A 27,558-nucleotide genomic window follows, 5' to 3' on the forward strand; every position below is an offset into this window, starting at 1 on the left:
ATCAAAAAGAAACAGAGAATCTGAACAGACCAATCATAAGCAAAGAGATTGAAACAGTAATCAAAATCCTCCCAAAAAACAAAAGTCCAGAACCAGATGGCTTCTCTCGTGAATTCTACCAAACATTCAAAGAAGGTTTAATACCTATCCTTCTCAAACTATCCCAAAATATTGAAAAGAATGGGACACTTCTCACTCATTCTATGAGCCAACGTTACCCTGATACCAAGGACAACACAAAAAAGGAAAATTACAGGCCAGTATAGCTGATGAACATAGATACAAAAATCCTCAACAAAATATTAGCAAATTGGATACAACAATACATTAAAAGGATCATACACCATGATCAAGTGGGATTTATTCCAGAAATGCAAGGATGGTTCAACATACAAAAATCAATCAATGTGATATACCACATTAACAAAACGAAGAAGAAAAATCACATGATCATCTGAATAGATGCAGAGAAAGCATTTGACAAGATCCAACATCCATGTATGAGAAAAACTCAATAAAATGGGTATAGAAGGAAAGTACCTCAACATAATAAAGGCCATCTACGACAAACCTATAGCCAACATCATACTCAATCTTGAAAAACTGAAAGTTATTCCTCAGAGAACAAGAACAAGACAAGGATGCCCACTCTCACCAGTCTTATTCAACGTAGTATTGGAAGTTTCGGCCAGAGCAATTAGGCAAGAAAAAGAAATGAAAGGGATACGAATTGGAAAGGAAGAAGTAAAACTCTCACTATGTGCAGATGACATGATTCTATGTATAGAAAACCCTAAATAATCCACCGAAAAACTATTAGAAATAATCAACAAATACAGCAAAGTTGCAGGGTACAAAATCAACTTACAAAAATCAGTTGCATTTCTATACACTAACAATGAAATAGCGGAAAGAGAAATCAAGACTACAATCCCATTTACAATCACGATAAAAAGAATAAAATACTGAGGAATGAATTTAACCAAGGAGGTGAAAGACCTATACACTGAAAACTACAAGACATTATTGAAAGAGATTGAAAAGAACATAAAGAAATGGAAAGATATTCCATGCTCATGGATTGGAAGAATAAACATAGTTAAAATGTCCATATTACCTAAAGCAATCTACAGATTCGATGCAATCCCAATCAGAATCCCAATGACATTCTTCACAGAAATAGAACAAAGAATCCTAAAATTTATATGGAACAACAAAAGACTCCAAATAACCAAAGCAATCCTGAGAAAAAAGAACAAAGCTGGAGGTATCACACTCCCTGATTTCAAAATATACTGCAAAGCTATAGTAATCAAAACAGCCTGGTACTGGCACAAAAACAGACACACAGATCATTGAAACAGAATTGAAAGCCCAGAAATAAAAGCACACATCTACGGACAGCTAATCTTCAACAAAGGAGCCAGGAACATACAGTGGAGAAAAGAAAGTCCCTTCAATAAGTGGTGTTGGGGAAACTGGACAGCCATGTGTAAAAGAATGAAAGTAGACCATTATCTTACACCATACACAAAAATTAAGACAAAATGATTAAAGACTTGAATGTAAGACCTGAAACCATAATATTGCTAGAAGAAAACATGGGCAGTACATTCTTTGATATCAGTCTTAGCAGCATCTTTTTGAATACCATGTCTACTCAGGTAAGGGAAACAAAAGAAAAAATAAACAAATGGGACTACATCAAACTAAAAATCTTCTGCACAGTAAAGGAAACCATGAACAAAATGAAAAGACAATCCACCAACTGGGAGAAAATATTTGCAAATCACATATCCGAGAAGGGGTTAATCTCCAAAATATATAAAGAATTCATACAACTCAACAACAAAAAAACAAACAACCCGATCAAAAAATGGGCAGAGGAAATGAACCCAAAGAAGATACACAGATGGCCAACAGGCTCATGAAAAGATGTTCAACATCACTAATTATTAGGGAAATGGAAATCAAAACTACAATGAGATATTACCTTGCACTTGTCAGAATGGCTATTATTAACAAGACAAGAAATAAGTGTTGGAGAGGTTGTGGAAAAAAGGGAACACTCATACACTGCCGGTGGGAATGCAAACTGGTGCAGCCACCATGTAAAACAGTATGTAGATTTCTCAGAAAATTAATAATAGAAATTCCATATGATCCAGCTCTTCCACTACTGGGTATTTACCCAAAGAACATGAAATCAATAATTCAAAAAGATATATGCACTCCTATGGTCTTTGCAGCATATTCACAATAGCCAAGATGTAAGAAGACGTGGTGTATATACACACACACACACACACACACACACACACACACACACACAATGGAATACTACTCAGCCATAAAAAAGATAAAATTCTGCCATTTGTGACAACATGGATGGACCTTGAGGATATTATGCTGAGGGAAGTAAGTCAAAGACAAATACCATATGATTTCACTTATATGTGGAAAAGAAACAAGCACACAGATAAGGAGAATAGATTAGTGGTTACCAGAGGAGAGGGGGTGGGGGGAGGGAGAAAGGGGTAAAGGGGGACGGACGTACCCTGAGAGATAAAAACCAGACTGGTGGTGGTGCATGAACATGATGCAGTTCATACAGAAACTGAACTATAGTGATGTACATCTGAAATTTACACAATGTTGTAAGCCAATATGACCCAATAAAATAATTTTTTTAAAAAAACACCATCTGCCTTATTTTAAGAACCTTCCTCCCTCTCCCAGAGGGATGGTGGCTCCCAAAGCTGTGTAAGGTTTTTTAAGTTCTCAGCACTTAGACCGTGTTTCTATTTTGGAGGCATCTTTTCAAGGTTTTAATTAATTCGAGGATGCACTCTCGCCCTGTTTCGCAAACTTATATATTCCTGGCACCTCTAACTCTGTGGGTTGTGCGAGGTCTGGCAATCCAAGTTTTTTCAAAGTGCCCCAGGGGATTCTTATCATCACCAAGACTTGGAAACATTAAATTTTACAAAGCCCTGAACCAAAACCCTCGAAACAGGGAATTCCCCTTCTCGCCTGCTGGGTGTGTCATGGTTACAGGACTGAGTTTTTATTAAAAGGGTGGGGAAAAAAAAGCAACCCTGAAAACTGAACAATCCTATCTGTACAGTATTCACTGAAAGAGTTCCCTAGCGGGAAAACTTCCAACTCCGAATTAAATAGAGGATGATGACGACCAGGATTTGGCAGTCCTGCTGCTGTCACTAGCTCGGGACCTCTTGGGTCTGACTGATCAAGCGCGGGTCGCGCCCTCAGCCGGAGCCAAAACTTTTCCAGGGTGAGAGCAGTTCCAGCGAGGGGGCGGCGACCGGGCTACTCCAGCCCAGTTGCGGACAGCCATAGAGAGGTACTTCGGCTTTGGGGTGGGCGGGGGAGTGGCTTTGAGCGCCACTCCTGCAAGCGGCAGCCACTCCAGAGTGGCGTGGGCAGGGGGCGTGGGGAGCCGTGGGTATATTTATTCTGGCATGAGAGCGGAGTGTTGGGGCCGCTCAGAGCTGCCAGAGGAGCTGTCCTGAGTCCGAAAGCAGGGTGGTTCTTCGGAAAGGGCGAAGAACCCAGCGCCCGTGGTTGGCCAGGTGGGGGCGGCCGTGGTGCGGCAGTCGGGAGTTGTGGAAGTCCCTTTGGGGATGGTGGGGCGCAGAGTCAGGCTCAGCCGGGAGCGATGAAGGTCCAGTGTCCAGCTCAGCCGTGGGGTGAAGGGGCCGCAGTGTCAAATTCTGCTGGGGGTGTTGAGGACACCAGAGTCCAGCTCAGCCGGAGGTAGTGTGGGCGCAGAGTCAGGCTCAGCTGCGGGGGGTTGGGGTACAGTCAGGCTTGGCCAGGGGGTGGTGGTGGGGCGCAGGCTCAGATTCAGCCCGGAGGTGATGGGGCGCAGGCTCAGGTTCAGCCCGGAGGTGATGGGGGCACAGGCTCAGGTTCAGCCCGGAGGTGACGGTGGGGCGCAGCCTCAGGGTGCATCTAGGCCGGATGCGCGCGGCGCGCACGGGTAGCACTTGGCAGCCGCAGCTGGGGGCGCTGGTGGGGGGCCCTGCCCCAGCCGCGGTGCGCTCGGGCGCTGTTCCCGGGCGCCGCAGCGAGAGGCGCTGAGTGCCGGCGGCCGCAGCTCGCGCGCAGCGGGGCGGCGGGAGGAGCCCTGCGCGGCCGCCGCCTCCGCCGGCCGCAGGCTCCTCCTCTCCCTCCGCCTCCTTCGTCTCGCCCGCCCGCCCAATCCGCAGCCCTCGGCCCAGCAGAGCCGGGCAGCTTGTCTGGCCGGCGGAGGCTGAGCGCGACGCTAGCGAGCCGCGGCGCCCGCCGACCAGGGACAAGCGCGACTCCCGGGACCCCGCTCTGCCGCCTCCTCTCCATTGTCGCGGGGACGCTCCGGCCCGCGCCCTCCTCCACCTTTTCCTCCTCCTCTTCCTTCTGGAGGGGAAGGAGCGGAGAAAGCCGAGCGTCTGCTCCGGGAGAGAGCGAGCCGAGGCCCCTGTTCCCGAGGCTCGGGGCTGGAGGAGGCGGAGGCGGAGGCGGAGGCGGAGGGAAGTGCGCGTCACTCCCGGGAGGAGAGTGTTTCACCTCCAGGCAGAGGCTGCGGCTGCCACTTGCGTAAAAGCAGCAGCGGCGGCGGCGGCGGGCGCCGGGGCTCGAGGGGCTCCTGGGCCATGGAGGGACGATCCGGACCCGGGGACGCCAGGAGCTCGGCTCCGTCTCTTTGGACCGCTGTGTAGGCACCTGAATTAGCCGACGCTAAGCGGGGGAGGGGAAGGTAAGAAGCGACGGGGCCACCCGCCTTCCGCCCTGCCTCTCGTTGCCCGTTCGGGGCCACTGCGAGGACGCGGACAGCGGTCCCCCCGCACTTACCCGGCTCCTGGTGGCCTGGCATTTGGGCATTTCTGCCGAAACGGAAAACATCCTCCCGCCCCCCGCAGCACCCTCTGCCCTCCCCCCGCGCGCCGCCTTTCTCTCTCTGGATTAGGAGTAACGAGACTCCCCCGGAGTAAGTCCTCTCCGTAAGAAAGGGTCTTTGGGAACCACGTCTTGATTTCTCTCTCCCTCTCTCTTTTCATTACGTTTACGGGCAAGGAAACAATGGACCTTTGAAAGTCGGTGTGAACAGCCTTAAACTTTCTGGAGAGGGCTGGGGTGGGGGAATAAACCCCACAGGAAGCCGACTACAGTGAAAGGTTGATGGAATGTGCATTGCAGAGTCTGGACTTCACTGCGCGCGCGCATACGCGTTCTGGGTGATCTTTGTCTCTTTACTATTCCCCTGGGTTGGGGGGCCCTTCGCCCCCCCAACCCGGCTTTCTGTTAAGGAAAGGCGAGGCTTTAACATCGCGTGCAGCTTTGTTGAAAGCTGGGGAAAGCATTAGCACTGGACCCCACTCCCAGCTTTCCTGTGCAGAGTTGGGAGGTCTTGGCGAAGTGCTGCAGTTAATGCTAGTTGCTACATCCCTTGCGATAAAACCAAGGTCCTGACGTCCCTGGATGCTCTCTGCTGAGGGTTGATGTGACATGTCACCAGACCGCGCCATGGAGCGGAAACTACTCAAATTCTTCACATAAGGTTGGGAAAACAGGCTTTGATATATGTCTGCTTTCATCAGCAGTAGGGGTTAAGGAGAGAGTGCTTAATAATTTTGAGAACTTTCCTTCCGCACAGGAGCCTCTCATTGGCTTGTGTTCACTCTCCTTGTTTCAGTGTGACAGTGTGATGCGATCTTGCATAATTGCACGTGTGGAGGGTGTGCAGATGTCTCCGTGAGAAGAAGGTACGAAGTGAGAAGAATTTAGAGGAAGGGGGATGGAGAGAGGTTTCACCTGATGTGAGGGAGGCCCCTGTGCCTTTGGTTAGCTATGCAAAGGGCTCTTTTGAGTTTGCATTTCTGGGCAAAGCAGAAGAAAGTGCAGTAGGCACTTCCTCTGCTTAGTAAACATTGGGTAGCACCTTACCGCATTTTATCATTTACATTGAAATCACTCCCCTCAGCGCTCGCTGGACCTGCACTACAGAGTCAGTGTGTGTGAGTGGGACTGGAGGTCTGTCTTCTGGCTTTCAGTTCAGTCCGCCTGGTGCCGTTTTAGCTAATGAATCTGTGTTTACAGGCTTAGAAAATTAAGGTTAGAAGTGAAGTCTGTGTCATCACCTGTTCTACTTTAACGGTCTGAATGAGCAAGCAAGCCAGCCGAGGACTGGTCATGGTGTGTGTGGACAGGGAAGTGGAATCAGTAAATTCTTACACGCTGCTTGTTTAGAGTTCCTTTGTCATGGCTCCTTGTTTGAGTAAGGTCTCCTTTCTTGATCTAACCTGTAACCCACAAATTTTCAGAAGTCTCAGATTTCACAACAGGAAAACAGAATGGGACAACGCCTCGTCCACGGTCTAATAGACCGATTCAAATTCAAGCCTGTTCTAAAACAGCTATCTTGGAAATGAAGACAAAGAGAGTAAGGTAGTCTTGTGGGCCATTTCTGAAGTTGAAAGGTTACGACTTACTAGCTCTGCACCTCTGGGCAAGTTTCTGGACTTAAGGATGATGAACCACACTTCAGAAAGAAAATTTAGATGAACACTATCAAATTCACAGTTTTAGACTCACATGGAATGCCATATGTAAATGTGGACCTTGTAAAGTGCTGTAAAATATTTATGAGTATTGCATCGTCCACTCACCCACCATCCATTCAGCTAACAATTATTAATCACTTATTGTGTGTCAGGCCCTCTGGAAGCAATCCGAATGCCTGCTAGCTTTGTGGAGTGTTCTAGTTGGATGGGAGAGAGAGTTGGGTGGAGTGGTTGAAGCTTGGGAGGTCACAGGGAATGAAGATTAATCTGCATGTTGGCTTTCATCTATAAAGCAAGATAAGACTATCTTTGCTGTTGAAGAAATGAGTCTAGCCAGGGAGAAAAGGAAATGAACAATTAGAAGGCCTAGTAAGTGTGTAAGTGTTTGGAGAATTCTGCATAGAAAGCTTTAAGAACCCAGAGGAGGAGCAGATTTGGGTTGTGGGGGGAAGCAATTTTGTGAAAAACAAAATTGACTAAATCAAACGAAATAGTAGGGACTGAAAACTGGTGTCAGAGGTACCATTTTGAAATATAAAGATTGGAGGACTTGAAGTCAGGTTGAGTTTAAAACAAGGCCCTCACAGTTGCTAACCATTTGCTATTGGGCAAATCCCCTAATTCTTCATATGTTGTTTCTTCATCTGTGAAATGAGTTAAAAAATACTTGATGGAATTCTTTGAGGATTAACTTTGATTTAACTTGCTATGTATATGATAAAGTACCATACAAGCTAGTGCCGTTTGTTATCAAATGGTACTTTCAAAATACGTTCCTTTTAAAGCTATGAATAGATACGGATCATAACTTTGTCCACCTGGTCTCGGTCACAGATTTTTATCTTATTGGCCCTTTTCAGAATGTTCTGAATGCCATCTTGAGTGCAAGTCTGCAGACTTTAGGTTAGCTATTGTCATATGGCATTCCACACTTGTTCAGGCATCTTCCCATCCCAGCCACAGGAAATCTTTTCGCTTCGTTCGGGTTGTGAGCACTAATTAGCGGGATGGGCTGTCTGGTTCAGGACATCAATTGAGGGCGGCTTGTCTGGGTCTGTGCTGTAACTTCCGCACTCTTTTCTCTGCCTCTCAAGTCAAGCTAGCCCTTGTGCTTTCCTCTATCCTAACAAGAGGAATATAGAAAAGGAAAAAGAATGGAAAAGAAAAGCTGTGCATCTGAGTTTTTGAGACCATGAAATTCACCCTTACTAATTTTCTCCATTTGTAAAGAGGTGTAATTTTCAATTACCCTGTTAAAGACAGGCTGTTCTCTCAGAAGCAGCAGCTGCTGTCTAGGTGAAACTTGAATCTGTAAGCAATACTTGCTTTAATAGACTTGCCTTAATTCTCCACTAGAAGTGGACTTAAGCTCATCTGACATTTTAATAAATTGCCTTTGATAGAAATCCATACTCAGATATTTAAAGCTGCGATGTAAAATGTGACTTTTTTGGGGGGGAGGGCAGTATGAATGTAAATCAGTTTTCAGGACAGTGCTACACATGCTGAATCTTAGCATGTAGTTTGAAAGGGCCTTAAAAATAATACTAAAACGTGGAAGTTGAGACCCAGAGAGGCTAACTAATTAGATAAGGTCGTATAGTAAATTAATGGCTAAGCAAGGACGAGAGTCCCTCTGTCCCTATTTTCAGGCAGCACTTTTTTTCCTCCAATATTCTCTCATTTGTTCCTGTTTGGTTTTGTTAGCAATTTAGTTATTTTAATGTTTTAATGGTGAAATAATTTGCATTTGGGCTTAGAAACCCATTGCACCCAAGTTTAACGACGCTATACCTTCTTTTTCGTCTGGGAGAGTTGACGTGTGATAGGGCGCACATAGTGGGGTGATGTTACTTGTGATAAATTTCTGTCAAATGAGGAACTAAGTGTAAAAATAACGTTAGCTTTAGTTGCATTTTCTATATAAGTAGCACCCAATTTAAAATATTGTAGAAGTACACATTTTTTAAAGGGAGTAAGTTCCTGGAAACGTTATTCAGATTTGTGTTGTGAATCATATTAGAAATACGTTTGTGGGTTCTTTGTTTCCCCTGCACTCGCTTTGGGAAGGCTTTAATGTTGGTTGTCAGGAACTGGGTTCAGCAAATATTTTATTGCATTCCCAAGATAGGCAAGGCAGCATGCGGGGTGCTGTGAGCAATACAAACATGAATGAGACTTAGAGTCTTTATTAAAATGTCTCTTTAAAGTGAAACAGACTGGGAAGCTTAAAATACAGAATTGTTATCTCCCAACGAGTCAGTCCTTTGATCTAGCAGGCAATTCTGCTTTGAAATTGTTATTATTAGACTAACCTCGTAACCAGATTTCTAACAGGACATTTATTTTCATTACAAGGTAGCAAGTGATAAACCTTTTACATTAATTTTATCAGGGTTCCATCTTTGGACAATAAGTAAAAATTTGGCAACATTTGATAAGATTTTGTAGTATCAAAAGTTTGTCTAGGAGAGCTGGTGGCAATCTTAGCTTTACTATATTAAGAAAATGGCTGTAACACTGCATAGAACTGTGATTGGAACATTGTTGTTGCCTGAAAGGGTTGAAATTTAAGACAATCCGAATTGAGCCACTGAGAAAAGAACTGTCATCATTGACTCTGAGTTTGATGTATCTTAAAACATATGACTATCTACCACAAACTAGATGGCCCTGTCATGTCTGATGTCTGACTCTCTCCAAAGAGTGAAATTGTTACTGATTTGTGGGCTCTTGCCCAATTATTGGCTTGTGCTTGGAGACTGCAAGCCTTCTGTTGTCATACTGGCCTCCACTGGTGGTGACTCACCTCCCTGAAGAATGAATAGCTTTTTACATACAACGAGATTGGAAAATTAATTATTACATTTTAGGCATTGGAAAGATTAAGTTGAACACAAGGACAAATGCCTGATTCCGGTTTCAGAAGGAATGAGAAAAATGAGTCATTTTTTTTTTTAATTATGGTAAAAAAAAAAAAACCCACATACATAACATTGTTTCTTTTTCTGTTTTTGGCTTATAATTTTCTTCCAGTTTTATTGAGATATAATTGACATATAACATTGTTAAAGTACAAACATTGTTTAATACCACCAGTGCTGCCACTATAAAATCAACTTTATGTGAGGATTTTAAAAATATTATACTTCATTAATGAAAAAGATGTGGCTTTAATGGTTCAATAGGTGGTTGGTGATAGCCATCCCCTAGCCATCCTGTGTTACACTCAGACAGAAACAAGGTGCTAGTCGTGTTGGGGAGCTAGCAGTTTGATAGAAAGTAGGCTGTGTATGGAGGTATAGGTGAGAAGGCCAAATGAGAGATGAGTCATCTTTTCAGCATGGTTAATGATATCTTTTGATTAATGTGAATTGCTTTCCCAAGTGCCTGTGCGGATTTAGACACCGCCTGTCTTTACCAGACGGCTACCGTTCACACTGTCTGGTCAGCTCATTGATGACTTTCCCCAGCTGCCTGGTTACCATGTCGTCAGAGCTCAGCTTTAACCTTAAAGTATGTCTTCCTGCTCCCTGTTTGGGCTTGTGGCACTTGAGCTCCTCACGCAGCCCGTTGCCTGTCCTGCTGCTGCTGGCCATATTCTGTCCCTGTTCCGCTGTGCAAAGTCCAGCCGCCGCTCTAGTGCTGAGTAATTGCTCATTCACTGGGGGTCCTGCCTCTTGACTCTCTGACACGCTGGAGTTTTGATGAACATCATGGAGACTTGAGGCACTGTAATATGGTCCCTTTGGTAGGCTAGGTTTCTCGTGCCCTGGGAGGACAGGGTCTGTGACTGATTTGTATTTTGGCCAGAAACTCACCTGCAGTTGACACCCTCCCTGTGACAGCCTTCCAGAGGATATGAAGATTGCATGAGTTTGTTGTTTTCCCCCCATATTGGTCATTGTTGGACAGTGGGTTGCCATTTTAGTGGCAGAGTTCAGTGCTAGATTTCAGTTCATACACACAAAGGAAGCTAGCAGTAGTAGTCTGATGGTATACATTTGGGTGAGTAAGTTTGCCAGAGCCCTTAAAAATTTAAACTCTGTTCCATTCACAGGGATTTAATAAACTCAGGCGATCAGCTCTTCAGACCCCCCAGCACAGTGTCTTTGCCCCAGTGTGCATGCTGATTACTTGTTGACTTGTGTCGTCTCCCAACCCCCTCAACGCTGGGCTTTGAGCTCTTTGAAACTAGAGATGGTGTATATTTTTTTGCACCACTGGGTCCCCATCATCTAGCAGGGTCCTCATCTCATAAAGGATGCTCAAACCTGAGCGTGTTCCCTGTTTGGCAAGGCTTTTCTTTCAGTGGTTGTAGTTGTATTAAAAATAGCTTATGTATTGTAGGTAAAAGAAATAGTACATTTGGATTCTGGTCCTAGCCCGGCCATTAATAGAAACTTTGCTTTGATGCTGGCTTGAGTAGCCCTGGATCATTCCACTCTGGGCATCTCATTATTCATCTGGAATATTTCTTAGCTTGACAGGCATGTCAAAATGTAGTCGTTAAATATTTCCTACTGTCGTTGCGTTTTGATATCTGTATATCACTAGATCAGGAACTTTTGGTACGCCTGTGCCTATTTATCAAACACGTCTCTGTTGACTTTGCTTTTTCCCACCTTTCAACATAACTTTCTTGGATCTCTCTTCTTGAGAAGTGTTTTAAAGCTTCATCCCTGCCACTCGGCAGAGAATGTAGCCCGCGGGCAGCTCTGCCCTTTGCTGGAGGCTTAATTAAATCAGCCTCCCTCAGGTCAGCCTTTGGTTTTGGTTCTTTCTTTCGAAGGCCAGCTGCAAGGCTGATGACATGCCTGCGCCTGCCATTGTAAGCCTCTGCACAGCCATCCGTCACTGTCAGCGGGTCGGGAGCCTCTCTGCTGTGTCCTCCCAGCCGCTGGGGAGCAAGGGCGAAGGGGGATGGCTAAGGAGCATTGAGAGGGAGGGGAGAAAAGAGAACAGCTTTTCAGTAGAAAGAATTGAGGAGAAAAAAGAATCTGAGGAATAATAATCGGAAACCAGGAAACAGAAGTGAAGAGCAGAAGACTGGTAGGTAAAATGACCCTCTCCTTCTTTCTCCAATTTTCCAAGTTGAAGAGCAATCTTCCTCCAGTTTTGAGTATCCTTTAGGTCTTTGCTTCCATCCAGAGACCTGTGTACTTTGCTCTTTTCTTATTTTGCTTTGGATTGGGCAAAGAGTGTTAGATATTCTTCATTGTCCCTTTCTCCCCTGTTGGTCTGTAAATCTGTATGTTTTTCCCCTTTTGCATCTCCTTTGTTGCCTATGATAATGTCCTCCAGCCTTTTTGTCATATCAGCCATCTTGGCTTGAGGGTCAAGCACAGCTTTCCATGGACCTGCTTAACAGATTTGAAAAAGACAGGATTAATGAGTGTATCTGGTGGCAGAAAAATCAGACACCTGCCTCCTGTATCTTGCATAAGTGAGAGGAATATAAGAGTGAATTAAAAATGTTTCTTAAAAGTCACTTATTTAACTTTAAAATGGGAAAGTGTTAACTTGATTTTCTTTGGACATTAGATATTATAAATAGACTCTTTGTTTTGAGGGACCCATATTTTAACAGGAGATTCAGTATTTGTGGAGGATATAGCCACTTTAATGAAATTGTAGCTAATTTGCTAATCTGAATTCCTTAAACACAGACCCATAAGCTTTTATTGTTTCATTGTTTTCAACGTAAGCGAACTCTTAGTATTTTCAGTTAATTTTTGTTTTCCAGGGATGTACTATTTTCTGACTGTAGTTTTCTAGCAAAGAGGATGTAACTTAACTGAAAAGTGAATTTCTAAGGAGGAAAAAAACTATCTTCTAACTTTAAATAATACTCCAATTTAAATGCTTAGTGGCAAAAAAAATAATTTTTAGTAAATTTAGTTTTTTTGGATTATATATTTGAAATGTCCTTTATAATTTCTCTATACGCTATAATTTTAATAGCGTTAATATATATTGGGAGAGTTATATCCTTTTGAGGAGGAGATAATGTGAACAATACATGGTACCAAACTAGAAGTCTGATATATGTGGTGTTTATGTATAATAGTAGCTTGACTTTTGGGAATATCATTTATCATGTGTGTCTAAATTGACCAAGTGGATAAAAAAGGTAGGAGAATAGATTTGAAGTTTCTCAGTCCCTTATCCTTTCACTTCATAGGGAAAGGTTTATAATTAAGGGTTCGTGCATTCCCTTCTACCTCTAAACATTGGCCTGGGTATGCTCAGCTTAGTAAGAGTGAACCAAGGATCAATGTAAGTAAACTAACTGTGCAAAGTGTCTTATTTCTTGGGAACGTGCCAGACAATTGCAGGTGCTGGTGACTCATCTTGATTTTGAGAGTGGGAGGAAAAGAAGAAGTGAAAGGTAATAATGGAGAACGTGTCTTATGCAACAGTATGAAGGCTCTGTCCTGTTGGGAGGTTTCAGGGTATTCGATTCCTTGGGAGTATGCTTCCACAAAACCAAGCAGATCTCTGAATGAAAGGGAACTTAATTTTTTCCCACCACCTGTCTGTTTTCTCCCAAATAGCCATATGTAGAGAGAATTAGCGATTATGCTGAATTCCTTTGCAGTCGTGGTTGTAGAAAAATATATTTTATCCTGTATGCTGTGGGAATAGAATATGTAATAAAATATGTTCCTCTAAACTATATGTAAAAAGATTTTCCCCGTAGAAACTAAGTTTCAACCTCTGTTTTTGAAACTCTTTATAATACGTATTTAAATATACAATCTTCATGGGAATATTGATCACACTTAAATATTTGTTTGACCAATTGTGAAATTAAAGGGCCTAAAAGTCAACTTTGCTAATAAGTTTATTTCTTACTGAACAGCTTTGTATGATTGAGGTAGTGAGCTCACTGTTTATCAGCTATAGGCATAACCTGAATCTAAAACAAAACTAAATGAAATACCCTACCACCCCTCCCCTGAAAAAAAACCCCAAACCTGAAAATCACCTTAATGTTACTCTGTTGTCTTTCTCCTAAAAATAGGATGATAGAAGTTGGAACCATTAACCGAAAGTTCAAGACCATTAGGAGATGGTTAAAAATTTTATTAGGTCATAATTACTAACAATTATAAACATCTATGATTTGTTTTCATAATAATTCATGAACACTTCTCTTTCCTGGCGTGTTTTACTTTTTGCTGTGACTGAGCATACCAGTCAATGTGTCATAAAAACCTACGAAGATCTTAACAAAAGGAAAAGTTTCCTCAGCCAGATTTTGGCCAGTTGTACTGAAACTCTTGGAAAGCAAAGACTGTAACTTGTAGAATTGACCTTTAAGTTGGATACTGTTTCAAGAATTATGTCCTTGATCAGTAGAAACTTGATGAGATCATGCCAGCTTCTTGACTGTTCCTACAAGCTGAATTTTCCATTCAAAAATAAGTTCTCATAACAAGTGTAGGCAGGAATTAAAAGAGCTTACATGAATCAAAAGTATTGCATTTTCATTAGGTGTTCAATATGATGGGGCCAATATGCATGGCCAGCCGTGGGACCCGTTCTGCAGTGAGTTGGAGGGGCTGGACGATTTTGAGGACTGAGCATATGATTTACAGGGAAAGTGTCCTCCACCACTGTGCACGTGTGGGAGGCATTTGTCTTCCATATTAGCATCTCAGCAGTAGAAAGAACATGAACACTCAGCCCTTTTAAAGAGCTCTTATTAGTTTTGAATTACTTTCCCTTTGATCACAGCATTTATTGGCTGTCAGCATAACAGTATAGAGTGGAGTGGAACATTTTTCTTTTTCCTGTATGCCTACTGCATTTCAGAGTGTGTTAAAACTGTTACAAAATATTATACAAGGTTGAGCTTGTCGAGAAGTTTGCTGCTCTTTATCTTTAGAATGCCTATTTGCAGTATTAATAATACCTTTTAGTCACCCACTAGATTGCATACTAGGATTGCATTTTGTAAAAACTAATGCGTTGACTTTTTTGCTTTAAATAGTAAAAGTTCTTAGTTTTTCCCAAATCAGGGCAGCTGATATAGAGAGATTAGACAAATTTCCCGGAGCCTCAAGGATGTTGAAGAGGGATTAATGGGAAATTCCAATCTGTGTGTGCATGTGATATACAGAGGAATACTGTGATCTAAGTTCAACAAGCATTATGAGTACCTACTGTGTGTATGGTCCTGTGAGAATACCAAGATGAGTAAGACGTCATCCCTGCTCTCAAGAGGCTTATAGTCAACTGCAGTAGATGGACAACTACATGCATTGACTGAAACATAAGGCAGAAAGCAAGACCATCCGTTAAGAGTTTTAAACAGTACAGGGAAGAACAGGCAGAGAACTTGTGGCATCCTGGGAAGGCCTCATGGATGAGATAGCATAGTGTTTGAAACTTGAAATGACAATATCTCAATTTTCTTAAAATCGTGTCCCTTTTTGTAGATCAAAAAAATTGAACCACCATGATCTCCTTCGATGTTATTGAAATTTCAAAATAAATTACTTTCTATGATTACTATTGTAATTTATTACCAAATAATTGAATGCTCTTACCAATGGCACTAGCCCCTCCTACTTTGAGCTACTGTTTGAGGTTATACAACGTTTTTATCCAAGAGAAGAATTTTATTTAAAGTGACAGCAAGTTTTTAAGGTGGTTTTTTTGTTTTTGGTGAAGGCAGCTGGGAATTAGACAAAAGTACTAGGTTTTGAATGATTCCCTTTTTTTTAAGCATTTGCATTTGTATCTTTTAAGTTGATGTGCTGGTTTCATATTCTTAGTGATTTCTTTCATTTTCTATTTTAAATGTTTGCCTAAATTCCCTGTGCAATTTTTTTTTTTTTTTTGGTGAGAAAGATCAGCCCTGAGCTAACGTCCAATACCAATCCTCCTCTTTTTGCTGAGGAAGATTGGCCCTGGGCTAACATCTGTGCCCGTCTTCCTCTACTTTATATGGGACGCCACCACAGGATGGCTTGACAAGTGGTGCGTCGGTCTGCTCCTGGGATCTGAACCTGTGAACCCTGGGCCGCCAAAGCGGAGAGTGGGAACTTAACCGCTATGCCACTGGGCTGGCTTCCCTGTGCAAATTTTTAAATGCATAATTTTTTAAATTACCAGCCTTTTGGGCTACCACATTATATCATCCAGTAAATAAAAACTCCCAAGATAATTCTCTCAAGGACCATCTAAATATCAAAAATTATGCTTCAAAAACATTGTGGAGTGCATTTCCAAGTTCAGTATGAATGACTTGGTCTGTCCCTCATTTTAGATTATCTGTCTTTAGGGGCACAGGCTGTAAGAGCCCTTAAAATATATCATGAAGTACTGATGTGCTTGTTCTGCATAGTATGTGCTTTCCACCAGAAATACAGCCTTTTAAAATATGACATGTAATACAGACAAATTAACAGTGTATTAAGTAAAAATGTTGGTTTGTAGTAAAAACTTTTAAATGGCAGCTAATCTTCGCCTTGAAGCCTTGAGAACCAGAGGAAAGTCTTCATCCTCCTTCCTCTAAGTCCCTCCTTTGTTCTTAAGACCCCAAACTCAAACTAATGCTACAAGTACTAACAACCTTATGGATTAACCAGCCATTGTTGGGATAGCTTGGGAATCTGACCACCATTTTTACAGTATTTCCTTGGTCAATTTCAGTCTGCCTTCAAGCAAGTGATTTAAAATTGAATTTAGGAATTCTATTTCTTAGAGATGCTGCAAATCTTCTGCCTGTCCCCCATAATTCCTACCGCAATCCTCTAATGACTGCAAGACATCACAACTGCTTATTGAATGAGGGAAAGGTCATTTTTTTGTCAATGAATAATTTAAATCTATAGCTAGCCATCAATATATTTTTAAGTAACTGACTCATACTACTACTCTTAAAGTAAACTCATAAATGTAAAGTGAAATCCTAAAGCAATGTATTTGGATTTTATATCTTTGAAAATTTTAGTAAATTCAGAGGGAAATCTGTATAAAATATGACTTTTTTATTATAATTTTATTCTGAGATATGGTTGCAGCAATGTATTAATTACTTCTTAGGAAAAGAATGATTGTATTTGCTGCTTATGCATTTACATGTTTTTCAGTAAAATATAGCTAATGGGTTCAGAATATACATATATATGTATATATACACGTGTATATATATACACAATTGTATATATATATATTTTTTTGTAAGGAAGCATCAGCCCTGAGCTAACATCCATGCCAATCCTCTTTTTTCGCTGAGGAAGACTGGCCCTGGGCTAACATCTCTGCCCATCTTCCTCTACTTTATATGGGACGCCGCCACAGCATGGCCTGACAAGCTGTGCATCCATGGGCGCTCGGGATCCGAACCTGGGCCGCCAGCAGCGGAGCGCATGCACTTAACCACTATGCCACGGGGCCGGCCCCCTGTATATATGAATAGTGTATATATATACATATATACATATATATACACACAAAACTATATATAGTTTTGCAGAATAATTATGGGGAAAACACAGCCATGGTTATTTTTGACTTATTGACCATTTTAGTTTGTGGCAGACACCATCTGAATTCTCATGTTAAGATGGCATTTTGTGAACGTGAAGACACCAGTTATTCCCAGTGGGATGGTGACTTCATTTGGCCTCTCACTGCCTGTTGTTTTATTGTGGGTACATCGAGAGAGACATTATTTCCCACAAAAGGGTCCGCCAGCCTGTTAAGTAATAACAACCTTTCTCACCCTGAAACAATGAAGGATCAGATGATTGCAGCCTCAGACAAAAGATTCCCACTCCCTTTTCAGAGCAGATTATAGTCATGATTCCCCCCACCCTGGTGAGCCTGGCACTCAAGAATATCTAGTTTAGTCCTTTCTTTGTTAATAGACAATCATAAAGGGGTCTTTGTTGTACCACTCATTTGTTCCAGCAGGATGTATCCATTATTTCGTTCTGCTGCTTGGTACATGCAGCAGTTTCTTCAATAGTATCTTGAATTGTGTTGTTTTCCTTTTGTCATGAAGCTTAAGCTTCATCTAAATAATTACTTTTGTTCAGAAATTAAACCCCACAAACCAAATGTTTTTACAGACACATTGACTCTGAGAATGTTCTTTGCCCCATGTAAAATCAGCCTCAATTCCTGATTAGATTCCCTTTCTGTCCCCATTAATTTCTAGGTTGTTTGGGTCCTGGGAACACTCGTTTGTGGCTTATCTAATGACCACATTTTGTGTTTAATGGATTTGCTGCCATTTAGAGCAATTTGGAGATACCCTTATGACTAGGATCTTATTCATTGTTTTGGCAGAAGATGAGGGGGATTAATTATAAGGGTACTGAATGAAGTCAGGTGACTCTGAGATGCTCTAGTTTCTAAGCAAGGGAAGTAATGGGAGAAGTTGAACATCATGTTTCTGAAACCATTGAGCACATCTGATTTATTCACAGTCGTTGCAATCAGAACATTATATGACATAACTCACTCTCTCTCTCTCTTTGACTTGGAAAGTAACAGAGTAAGGTTTCATTCAAAACTTATTCTTTCATTCAAAATCTTAGAAGTGCTTACTATAAAGAATATAAAACATAAAAGACATTTTTTTGGTGTGTCAACTTCTCTTAGATAAGAATCATGTATAGTCTAGTGAATTTCTGCACGGAGAATTCCTGAGAAGGTTAATGGGCCTTTTCAGACTCAGCACGATTCTAGTTACACCCTTGTAAAATAGATTCTTTGATATTATTGCCTCTCAGTTGTTTTGAAAGACACAGTAGTGTAACTATTAAGAGCCTAAACCTAGAGTCAGAATACCTGGATTTGTGTCCTGGTTCTCCTGTTAACTAGCTAATTAACTTTTTTAGGCCTCAGTTTTTCTCATGTGTAAAATGGGGATAATGGCGTCTACTTATAGATTTGTTATAGTAAATGTATTAAATGAGTTAATACACATAAGGTGTTTAGAACAGTGCCTGGCAGTGAGTGCTCTATGAGTGTTAGCTGTATTTTTTTTTTATCATCTTAAACATAACATTTGAATGCCTACGGATTTTTTTTAATTTGTGGATTTAAAGAGATAATCTAGACTTAAAGCTTTCTCACTAAGTGAATTCACAGTCTATAGTGATAACACAGGTAGATATATTTAAGTTACTTCACCACGAGATAAATCTAGTGAGGAAATTAAACACTCAGCATGAATTCTTGTCTGTTGGAACTTGTTAGGGCCACCTTGTGGTCCTCGTATGACACATGGACTTTAACTTAAATTCGAAGAGCTTAGAATAATGATACTCGAAGTGTCACCACCTGCTGCAGTGTCACCAAGGTGGGTTTTATTTATTTATTTTTTAAATTTATTTTGTGAGGAAGATCAGCCCTGAGGTAACGTCCATGCCAATCCTTCTCTTTTTGCTGAGGAAGACCGGCTCTGAGCTAACATCTATTGCCAATCCTCCTCCTTTTTTTCCTTTTTCTCCCCAAAGCCCCAGTAGATAGTTGTATGTCATAGTTGCACATCCTTCTAGTTGCTGTATGTGGGACGCGGCCTCAGCATGGCCGGACAAGCGGTGCATCGGTGCGCGCCCGGGATCCGAATCCGGGCCGCCAGTAGCGGAGCGTGAGCACTTAACTGCTAAAGCCATGGGGCCAGCCCCCAAGGTGGGTTTTAAAAATGTAAAATCCAGGGCCCTCTTTGCACAGACTGAGCCAGAATCACTGGGCGAGGAGCCCAGGAATCTACATTTTTAACAGGCTTCCCTGATGATTCTTCTACACACTGAAAATTGAGAGCAGTTGCTATAGAACAGGGGCTCTCAACCCAGGTGCTCACTAGAATCTCTTGGGGAGCATTTAAAAGACACAGGTGCTTGGATCCCAGGCTCAGAGAGTCTGACTTAATTGTTCTGCAGTGTGGCACCGGGCATTAGGGTTAGCAGGCGATTATAATGTGCAGCCAGCGTGGAGAAGCAGTGGCATTAGGAGATGAGTAGTGAAGGTGATGTTGACAGAGTTTACTATATCAGGGATGTAAGCTGACTTGGTGTTTTCAAAAAGTCATTACAGTGGTTACCAGGAACAGGGGGAAATGGGGAATTATTGCTTAATGACCACAGAGTTTCTGTTTGGGATGATGAAAAAGTTCTGGAAATGGATGGTGGTGATAGTTGTGCAACATTGTGAATGTACTTAATGCCTCTGAACTGTGCGCTTAAAAATGGTTAAGATGGTAAGTTTTATATTATGTATATTTTACCACAATAAAAAAAATAGTAGAAAAAAGCCATAAGGTCACATCTCTGGACCTTAATTTTTTTCTTTTCGCAGTGACAGTGTATCATGCGTGCCACTAATTCCAGGGGACACTCCCCTGCTTTCCTGCAACCTCAGAATGGAAACAGCCATCGCTCGTCTGGCTATGTTCCGGGGAAGGTTGTCCCACTGCGTCCCCCTCCTCCTCCAAAGAGCCAAGCTTCAGCCAAATTGACCTCCATCAGACAAGAACCCCGGGCCACCTTTGCATTCTCACCTGAAGAACGGCAAGCCCAGAGAGAGAGCCGAAAGCAGAAGAGGCACAAAAATACTTTCATTTGCTTTGCTATTACTAGCTTCTCATTTTTTGTTGCACTGGCAATCATTTTAGGAATATCCTCAAAATATGCTCCAGATGGTAAGTGCGTAAGTGTGTGTGTGCACGTAGAACATATTCTAGGAGAAGAAAGGAGGGGAGGAAAGAGTAGAATAAACATTTTTAAAATCTTTTCTTATCTCAAGTTGGGTCTAGCTAACTCATACTACCATTAGGTAATGTGAGGTCTAACTTCTTACAAATGAGAACAATTGTTAAAGGAATCCACTGGAAATGATACCATTAAAAGATTGCTCTTGCTTTCCATTTTGCCACTTTGTCTCAGTGCTCAAGACATTCTTGGAGCATTTCTTTTCAAAATGCCAATTTTAAAAGTCTTTCCTTAATTCTTGTGATAGCACCATTTCATCCCTTGTGGGAGGTATGATTTTCAGACCGCCCGAAGTTTTTTTGGTCATTAAGGTAGTGATAAACTACATTTGATTTTTAAAAAAATAAGTGAAAATAATAAGATTTGAGTTCTGGGTTTGAAACTGGCTGGGGAGGCAGTTCCAAAAGAGAAGCTTCAAATATTTTTGAGGAACAATGTATATTCTTTTTTTTGTGTGTGAGGAAGATCAGCCCTGAGCTAACATCTATACCAATCCTCCTCTTCTTGCTGAGGAAGACTGGCCCTGGGCTAACATCTGTGCCCATCTTCCTCTACTTTATATGGGACGCCGCTACAGCATGGCCTGACAAGCGGTGAATTGGTGTGCGCCCGGGATCTGAACCCCGGGGCGCCAGCAGCAGAGGGCGCGCACTTAACCGCTACGCCACCGGGCCAGCCCCAGCAATGTATTTTTTTCTTAAAGGAAAACATCCATTAGGGGGTATAAGTTCTGATGTATTCGTCTACAAATCACTCATTACTTCATAGTTAAACATCATGTAGGGAGGTTTCAATTTCTTAAATGGCCTTTGCTTTTCAAGTTGGTAGTATATCAATACTTGAGTGATTTTGAAGAAGTTTGTTGTCAGCCTCAATATAATACCAACGAAGAATGGCCTCATAACAGAATCCTATCCATCCTTCTGAAAATCAGAGGGCTCAGCGCTGTGGAAGGAGAAGCAGACCATAACAACCTGGATTGAGCACCATGGTTATCTGCATTTTTTTACAGTGTACAACAGATTTTTGTCGAATTAAATGCCTCCGTAAATGGATATAACATTTGAGAAGTACCATTTATAAGACTTGCAAATATTATTTTATTTAGGTTTCATGGGTGCTTTAGGGGTTTTACAAACTTTAAGGTCCTGGAGGAGGTAGTGTCAATATTTCTAAGAGAATAGACCTGAAGTAAGAGAGATGTTCATATCAGCATCTTTGTTGACCACGCCAATAGACCAGATTATGAACTTTTAACTTTGCTTTCCATTGCACATAGCTTTGACTTTCTCTCCCCTTTTCTCCAGAAGAATAACCAAGTTCACTGCTGTTGATTCATTCTTTCCAAGTAATCTGCAATAAAAGAATTCTAGATTAGTGGAAACCAGAGCTGAAATCTGTGGCTTTACTTGATGTTTTCATATTCCTTCTAAGACATTCAATTGCTGATGTGGTTCCTTGAATCAACATTCTTTAGTTTCACATTTTGGCAGCATAAGTGCAGAATATCAGTGGAAAGATCTGGTATGCTGAAATATTTCAGGGTCAGCTTCACTGTGGTTATTGCTGTTACGTAACTTCGATAATGCACCCACTGCTCAACAAGTGGGTAGCTGGGAACATGGGGCTGGCTGAGCTATTTTTCAGTGCTTTCTGTAGACCACACATTTTCTCATTAAATGTACTTTACTGGAAGGAAACAGCCTGGAATTTTTGGTGATGGTTCTAAGGAAGCATGTTCTCCTGGGGAATAATTATAAACAATTGAGGGGGATTATATAACTGTTAGTAGGCTCTAGATCTCAAAAGACTGGATTTTCTGTTCCATGGCTGAGTACAGTGCTTGTTACATGGGGCATACATTTGCTTGTGATACAACATGATGGAGAAGTCCAGCTAGATGTTTTATGGGAAGAGAGGGAAGTAGAAGAAAAGTTCAAGAAATCCTCAGTATTAATTTAGAAGAAATTCGAGAGATTTCTTATCTCTTCGATGGGAAGAAAAGTTTAAGGATTATTCTTAGTATAATATAATCACTGATTTAAAAGAAAAACTAAATATCAATGATTATGAAACTGCTGTGAGAAAAATCAATTCCATGGATAATAGCCAAGGACTTAACTAGCGAGACTAGTTTTACCTGTAGTAGTTACTGTCACACCTCAAAGAGAAAGTATAAGCCTAGGGCAACATGAGTGCTTAGAAATAAGATGTTTGCGTGAATGTTATGCAAATTCAAAATGAGGCATGAGAATTTTCTTTCTGTATAGAATACTGTCTTTGTGCTGCACCCAGTGTCTCTGCCTTTACTCATGTTATTCCTAAACACGTACCTTCCACCTTAATGACTCCCAAGCATATCCTGCCTATTCCTACCTTTGCTTAGTTTAAATTTAGGTTACACCTTGCTATTCTAGCTGAGTGACCACCTGGACTTGGAGAGCAAGGGATTCTTTGCATCACTAGTGTTCTTATCTTCCCCTCATACTCCTCTTAGTTAAATACGATGCATCCTCTGGGTGTCTAGGTCTAGTGTCACCTGTTCCCTTGAAGCTGCCTCAGTTACTGCAGCCCCACCCCTCCCTTCTCTGAGCTCTTTTGCACCTAAAGTACCTACCACATTGTTCAGTATTCAGTTAATTTCATATATGGTGGCTTTTTCCCCCAAGCTAGATTATAAGCTCTGAGGGCTGTGAGCTCGTTTTATGCTTTATACATTTTATAGTATCTGGTACAGAGTGGACAAATTGATCCTCAGTAAATACTTGGTCATTAGTTGATCAAAACTGATGTGTTTTTTTCCCCCTCTTCCAAAGTAGAGCCAAAACTAAAGGTCTCCTGCGTTAAATAGCTGTGGCAATGTGGCATACTTTATGTTTTCATCATCACCTTTTCAGGAGGCAAATTGCAATTCCAGTGAAGGAACACTGCAAGTAAAGTAAACCTCATTTCTCAAAGGGGAACTTACATATCACTCAACTTGCTGAGTAATCTTGGGTTTGGCTTCTCTAATCTGTAGTTTCCTCGTCTCTGAAAATGAGAAGTCATATCTTTGGCTCTTTGCCTCTTACAGTTTCGTTGGGAAACTGTTCATGTCTGAAGATAGTGATATTTGTCAGATGCTGCCTTTGGAATGAAAGAAGTGCTATTCCCGCCTGCTTTATGATTCACTGTGCAAGGGAGAAACCTGGGCAGACCTAATATATATATTGCTTAGCAATTTCCATTTTTTATTTACCAGTTTGTTGTGAACATATTTTCTTTTCTAAAACAGCTTTCTAGTGTGAGTTCAAGGACAATTCACACTTTTGCCTCTTACTGTTGATTTATTTCCAGAGGAGATGATTCAGGGAACTCCATTTTTACCTTGTGGAGATTGACCCAAACTAGATGATTGACAGCCACTTAGTTTTGTGATGAACCCGTTTTTATGTGTTGAGGAAGTCAAGAATTTGACATATCTCTGCTGGCTGGGGTGGGATGGGATTTCCATCTTAATGGCAGGAAATTAAAATATGTCAGCCCATTACATGCAGATTGCTTGGATTTGGATAAAGGTATTCTTGCATTTTGTTGGGTTGATGGGATATCGATGTTGCATTGTTTTATAGAGAATTGCCCAGATCAAAACCCCCGTCTCAGGAACTGGGATCCAGGACAAGATTCTGCAAAGCAAGTTGTTATCAAGGAGGGTGATATGTTCCGTCTGACCTCAGATGCCACAGTAAATTCTGTAGTCATTCAGGATGGAGGTACGTAATGGTCCCTGTCTGTGGGAACTGCAAGGTTGCTCTTTACAATGGAGGAACATTTGATGTTCTTTATGTAGAAGACTATCCTTAGCTTTTAGGATGTGGTGTCAGGCCAGCCACCGAAACATGAGAAGTTCCTAAGGTAGAACTGTAGAATTCAAAAGCTAGAAGGGCCTTACAAATTACTCAAGTCAAGACTCTTGATTTATAGAAAACGAAACAGTTCCAGAAGGTGATCTCTCTTAGCTAAATCTTTGTTACAACTGTGGAAGCATAATGAGAGAATTAACATGGGTTAACGTGTAAAAATGAGATTCAGATTTGTAGGCTCTTAGATATATATATTTTTTTTGGTGAGGAAGATTGGCCCTGAGCTAACATCTGTGCCAGTCTTCTTCTATTTTGTATGTGGGACACCACCACAGCATGGCTTGAGGAGTGGCGCATGGGTCTGTGCCCAGGATCCGAACCCGCGAATCCTGGGCTGCCGAAGTGGAGCACATGAACCCAACCACCATGCCACCGGGCTGGTCCTAAATATTTTTCTGGAAATGACTTACCTCTAAAGTGAATAGATCGAAATTCATACACATGGGCATTTTTAGTGTGTTGAGATGTGAACTCTTCATTTCTTCCTTTACTATGTTTTGAAAATAGATTTAATTTTCTAAGCAGATGCCTAGTAAATTCTTTTTCCCAACTTAATTGTGGCAGTGTCTATTTTCCCTCTTAAGGTGAAATCTATTTCTCTGTATCTCAGAAAGGCGTTGCAGAAGTTGGCTTACGCTAGTGTTGTTCCCTGCAGGACTGCTTGTATTTGGGGACGATAAAGAGGGATCCAGAAATATTACTTTGAGGACTCGTTACATCCTGATCAAGGATGGTGGGGCGCTTCACATTGGAGCAGAAAAATGCCGCTATAAATCCAAAGCGACAATTGCCTTGTATGGCAAGTCAGATGAAGGTGAAAGTACGCCAACATTTGGCAAAAAATTTATTGGTGTGGAAGCTGGCGGCACACTGGAGATCCACGGAGCACAGAAGGCATCGTGGACGTTGTTGACGAGAACTCTGCATTCCTCAGGCTTGACCTTTGGGTCTTATGCCTTTGAAAAGGACTTTTCCAGGGGCCTCAATGTGAGGGTCATTGACCAAGACACGGCCACAGTTTTGGAAAGTGCAAGATTTGATACCCACGAATACCACAACGAGAGTAGGCGACTTCAGGAATTTCTGCGAGTCCAGGATCCGGGACGGATTGTCGCTATAGCTGTCGGAGATTCAGCTGCCAAAAGCCTCTTACCAGGAACCATACAAATGATCCAGGACCGGTTGGGAAGTAAGCTGATCCAAGGACTGGGCTACAGGTGGGAGGACTTTTTAACTTTCCTTCCCAGCTATGTATCGGGGTCTGTGTCTGTGTGAGAGGAGTGGGAGGGTGGAGAAAGAAACACAACACACCACAGCCTGACTTCAGGTGTCAGAACAGCCACCACCATTGGGAGGTCTGGTTGCCTCTTGCTTTGAAACATGGGACTGGAGGACAAGACGCTGGTTACAGAAGCTCTTGTCTTGGCTTTGGTTTAGGAAGCACTTTGTGAACTGTAGCATCGGCTTGTGAAAAGTTAAGAACAGAAATGTGGTACTGAGAAGCAGTCAGGCAGTTTAAGGACAATTCACTTCCCTCTTTCATTAGCTTCTGAATGAAGATCATAGGAAACTCAGGCTAACTGAGGCAACTTAAGGCTAATTGAGTTGAAAGCTTAGGGTCCAGTTCAGAGCGAAGGTGTAAAAATTGTCTTAAAAGCCTGAGGGAGTGGAACATGCACAGTTTTCTTTTTCTTTCTTTTTTGGAATCCTTTGCGGGCTAATCTGAATGTGCTTGTTTGATTGCGGCGCGTCTATGGAGAGAGGAACAAGTTGGAGCGCTAGGTAATCAGATAGTAGCATTCATTTCTGTATTTATGGTTCTTGTGCCATATTCTAGTTAACCATGATTTCCTATTGCAGCCCTGAGTCTGAGGAAGGAGCTGGCTCAACACTTAATTGAAAAAACAGAAGTTTTAATTCTGCTTACTGTTCTTAGTAAAGTCGGGAAATTATCTGCAGTGAAAAGTGAGAGGACTTCAAAACTCACATGTTGAAATGATCTCATTATTTTTTCCTTTGATGGTAGAATGATCTAATTATTTTTTCCTTTGGTCGGTTGTTGGAATGGAATATTATCTGTAGGAATTCTAGAGAAAGTTAAGAAGACAAAAATTAGTGAAGAAACAGGATCCGTAATGTTTTAAAAATGCTTTTATTCACCCAGGGAATATTTAGGAGATGCTACGTGCTTGGTACCCATGGATGCTTAGATGAAAGGGCACCATCTCAGAGCCCTCGTTTAATCTCGTGAATACACCGAGACCTAAATAGATGAGGACCATACAATGAGACGTTTGCTGCAGCTACAGGCTGTAATGGGAGTGTAAATAGAAGGGGCCCCCAGATCAGCAGGGGGATCAGTGGAGGCTTCCCAAAGAGAGGCCTGAAGGATGTTTAGGAGTGTGCTGTGTAGGCAGTAGAGAAAGAAGGCTTTCCAGACAGAGGGAGTAGCATGTGCAAAACCTCAGAGGTGGTTTTTGTTTTTTTTTATTAAGTGTAATACACATACAGAAAAGTGCTAAAGACAAGAATGTAGAGTTTAATGAATTATCACAACGTGATACTTGGGTAGCTACCACCCAGGTCAAGAAATAGAACATTGCCAGAGCCCAGAAGCCCTGCTCCTGCCTCCTCCTATTCACTGATCACTCCCTCTGCTCACCAAAGGTAACTCGCTGAATTTGTGGAGAGCACTAATGTTTAGGTTTGCCTGTTTTTGAACTTCATATAAATGGAAGCAGACAATATATCACATTTGTGTCTGGCTTCTTTGCTCCACTCTGTTACTGAGTATGGTTTACATTGCTGCATGTAGTGCTGGCTTATTTCATTGCTGTTATCTTCTATTGTGTGACTATGCCACATTTTATTTACTGCTGGGCATCTGGCTGGTTTTCCAGGTGGGGCTTCTATTATAAAAAGAGCTTCTCTGGGGCTTGCCCGGTGGTGTAGTGGTTAAGTTTGCATGCTCCACTTTGGTGGCCCGGGGTTCGCAGGTTCAGATCCCAGGTGCAGACCTATGCATAGCTTATCAGGCCATGCTGTGGCAGGTGTCCCACATTTAAGGTAGAGGAAGATAGGCAGGGACGTTAGCCCAGGACCAATCTTCCTCAGCAAAAAGAGAGGGATTGGCAACGGATGTTAGCTTAAGGCTAACTTTCCTCACAAAAGAAAAAAAAAAAAAAAAAATCTTCTCTGAATGTTCTTTTACGTGTCTCTTGATGCACCCGTGCACATATTTTTATACTTTATAAACCTGGAAGTGGAAGCTTGGTCTTTTCAGAGATGAACACCTACCTTGTTTTATTATCCAGTAATGCCAGGAATTACAACTTTTGTCTTTTTATGCCATTA

The 27,558-nt window shown here is 41.9% G+C and overlaps 1 protein-coding gene across 7 annotated transcripts in view; it reads left to right on the forward strand.

Moving 5' to 3' along the window:
* Nucleotides 1–3,342: 3,342 nt before the first annotated feature.
* The window catches only part of CEMIP2 (cell migration inducing hyaluronidase 2), a 73,985-nt gene continuing 49,769 nt past the window's right edge, over nt 3,343–27,558 (forward strand). The window contains exons 1-4 of one of the 7 annotated variants that reach the window (XM_087444491.1): nt 3,343–3,364; nt 19,890–20,232; nt 23,914–24,054; nt 24,860–25,421. In XM_087444491.1, coding sequence (XP_087300617.1) covers nt 19,902–20,232; nt 23,914–24,054; nt 24,860–25,421 — 1,034 coding nt within the window. In that variant the 5' untranslated portion in view covers nt 3,343–3,364; nt 19,890–19,901. Of the gene's footprint in view, nt 3,365–3,571; nt 3,594–4,281; nt 4,760–4,786; nt 4,991–5,695; nt 5,766–10,793; nt 11,616–19,889; nt 20,233–23,913; nt 24,055–24,859; nt 25,422–27,558 lie in introns of those variants that run through there. The other 6 variants (XM_014795429.2, XM_087444493.1, XM_004440603.3 and 3 more) reach the window with 6 other exon arrangements.

This window comes from Ceratotherium simum, chromosome 20 (assembly GCF_057802395.1).
Source record: "Ceratotherium simum simum isolate JZ-2026a chromosome 20, ASM5780239v1, whole genome shotgun sequence".
NCBI lineage: Eukaryota > Metazoa > Chordata > Mammalia > Perissodactyla > Rhinocerotidae > Ceratotherium > Ceratotherium simum.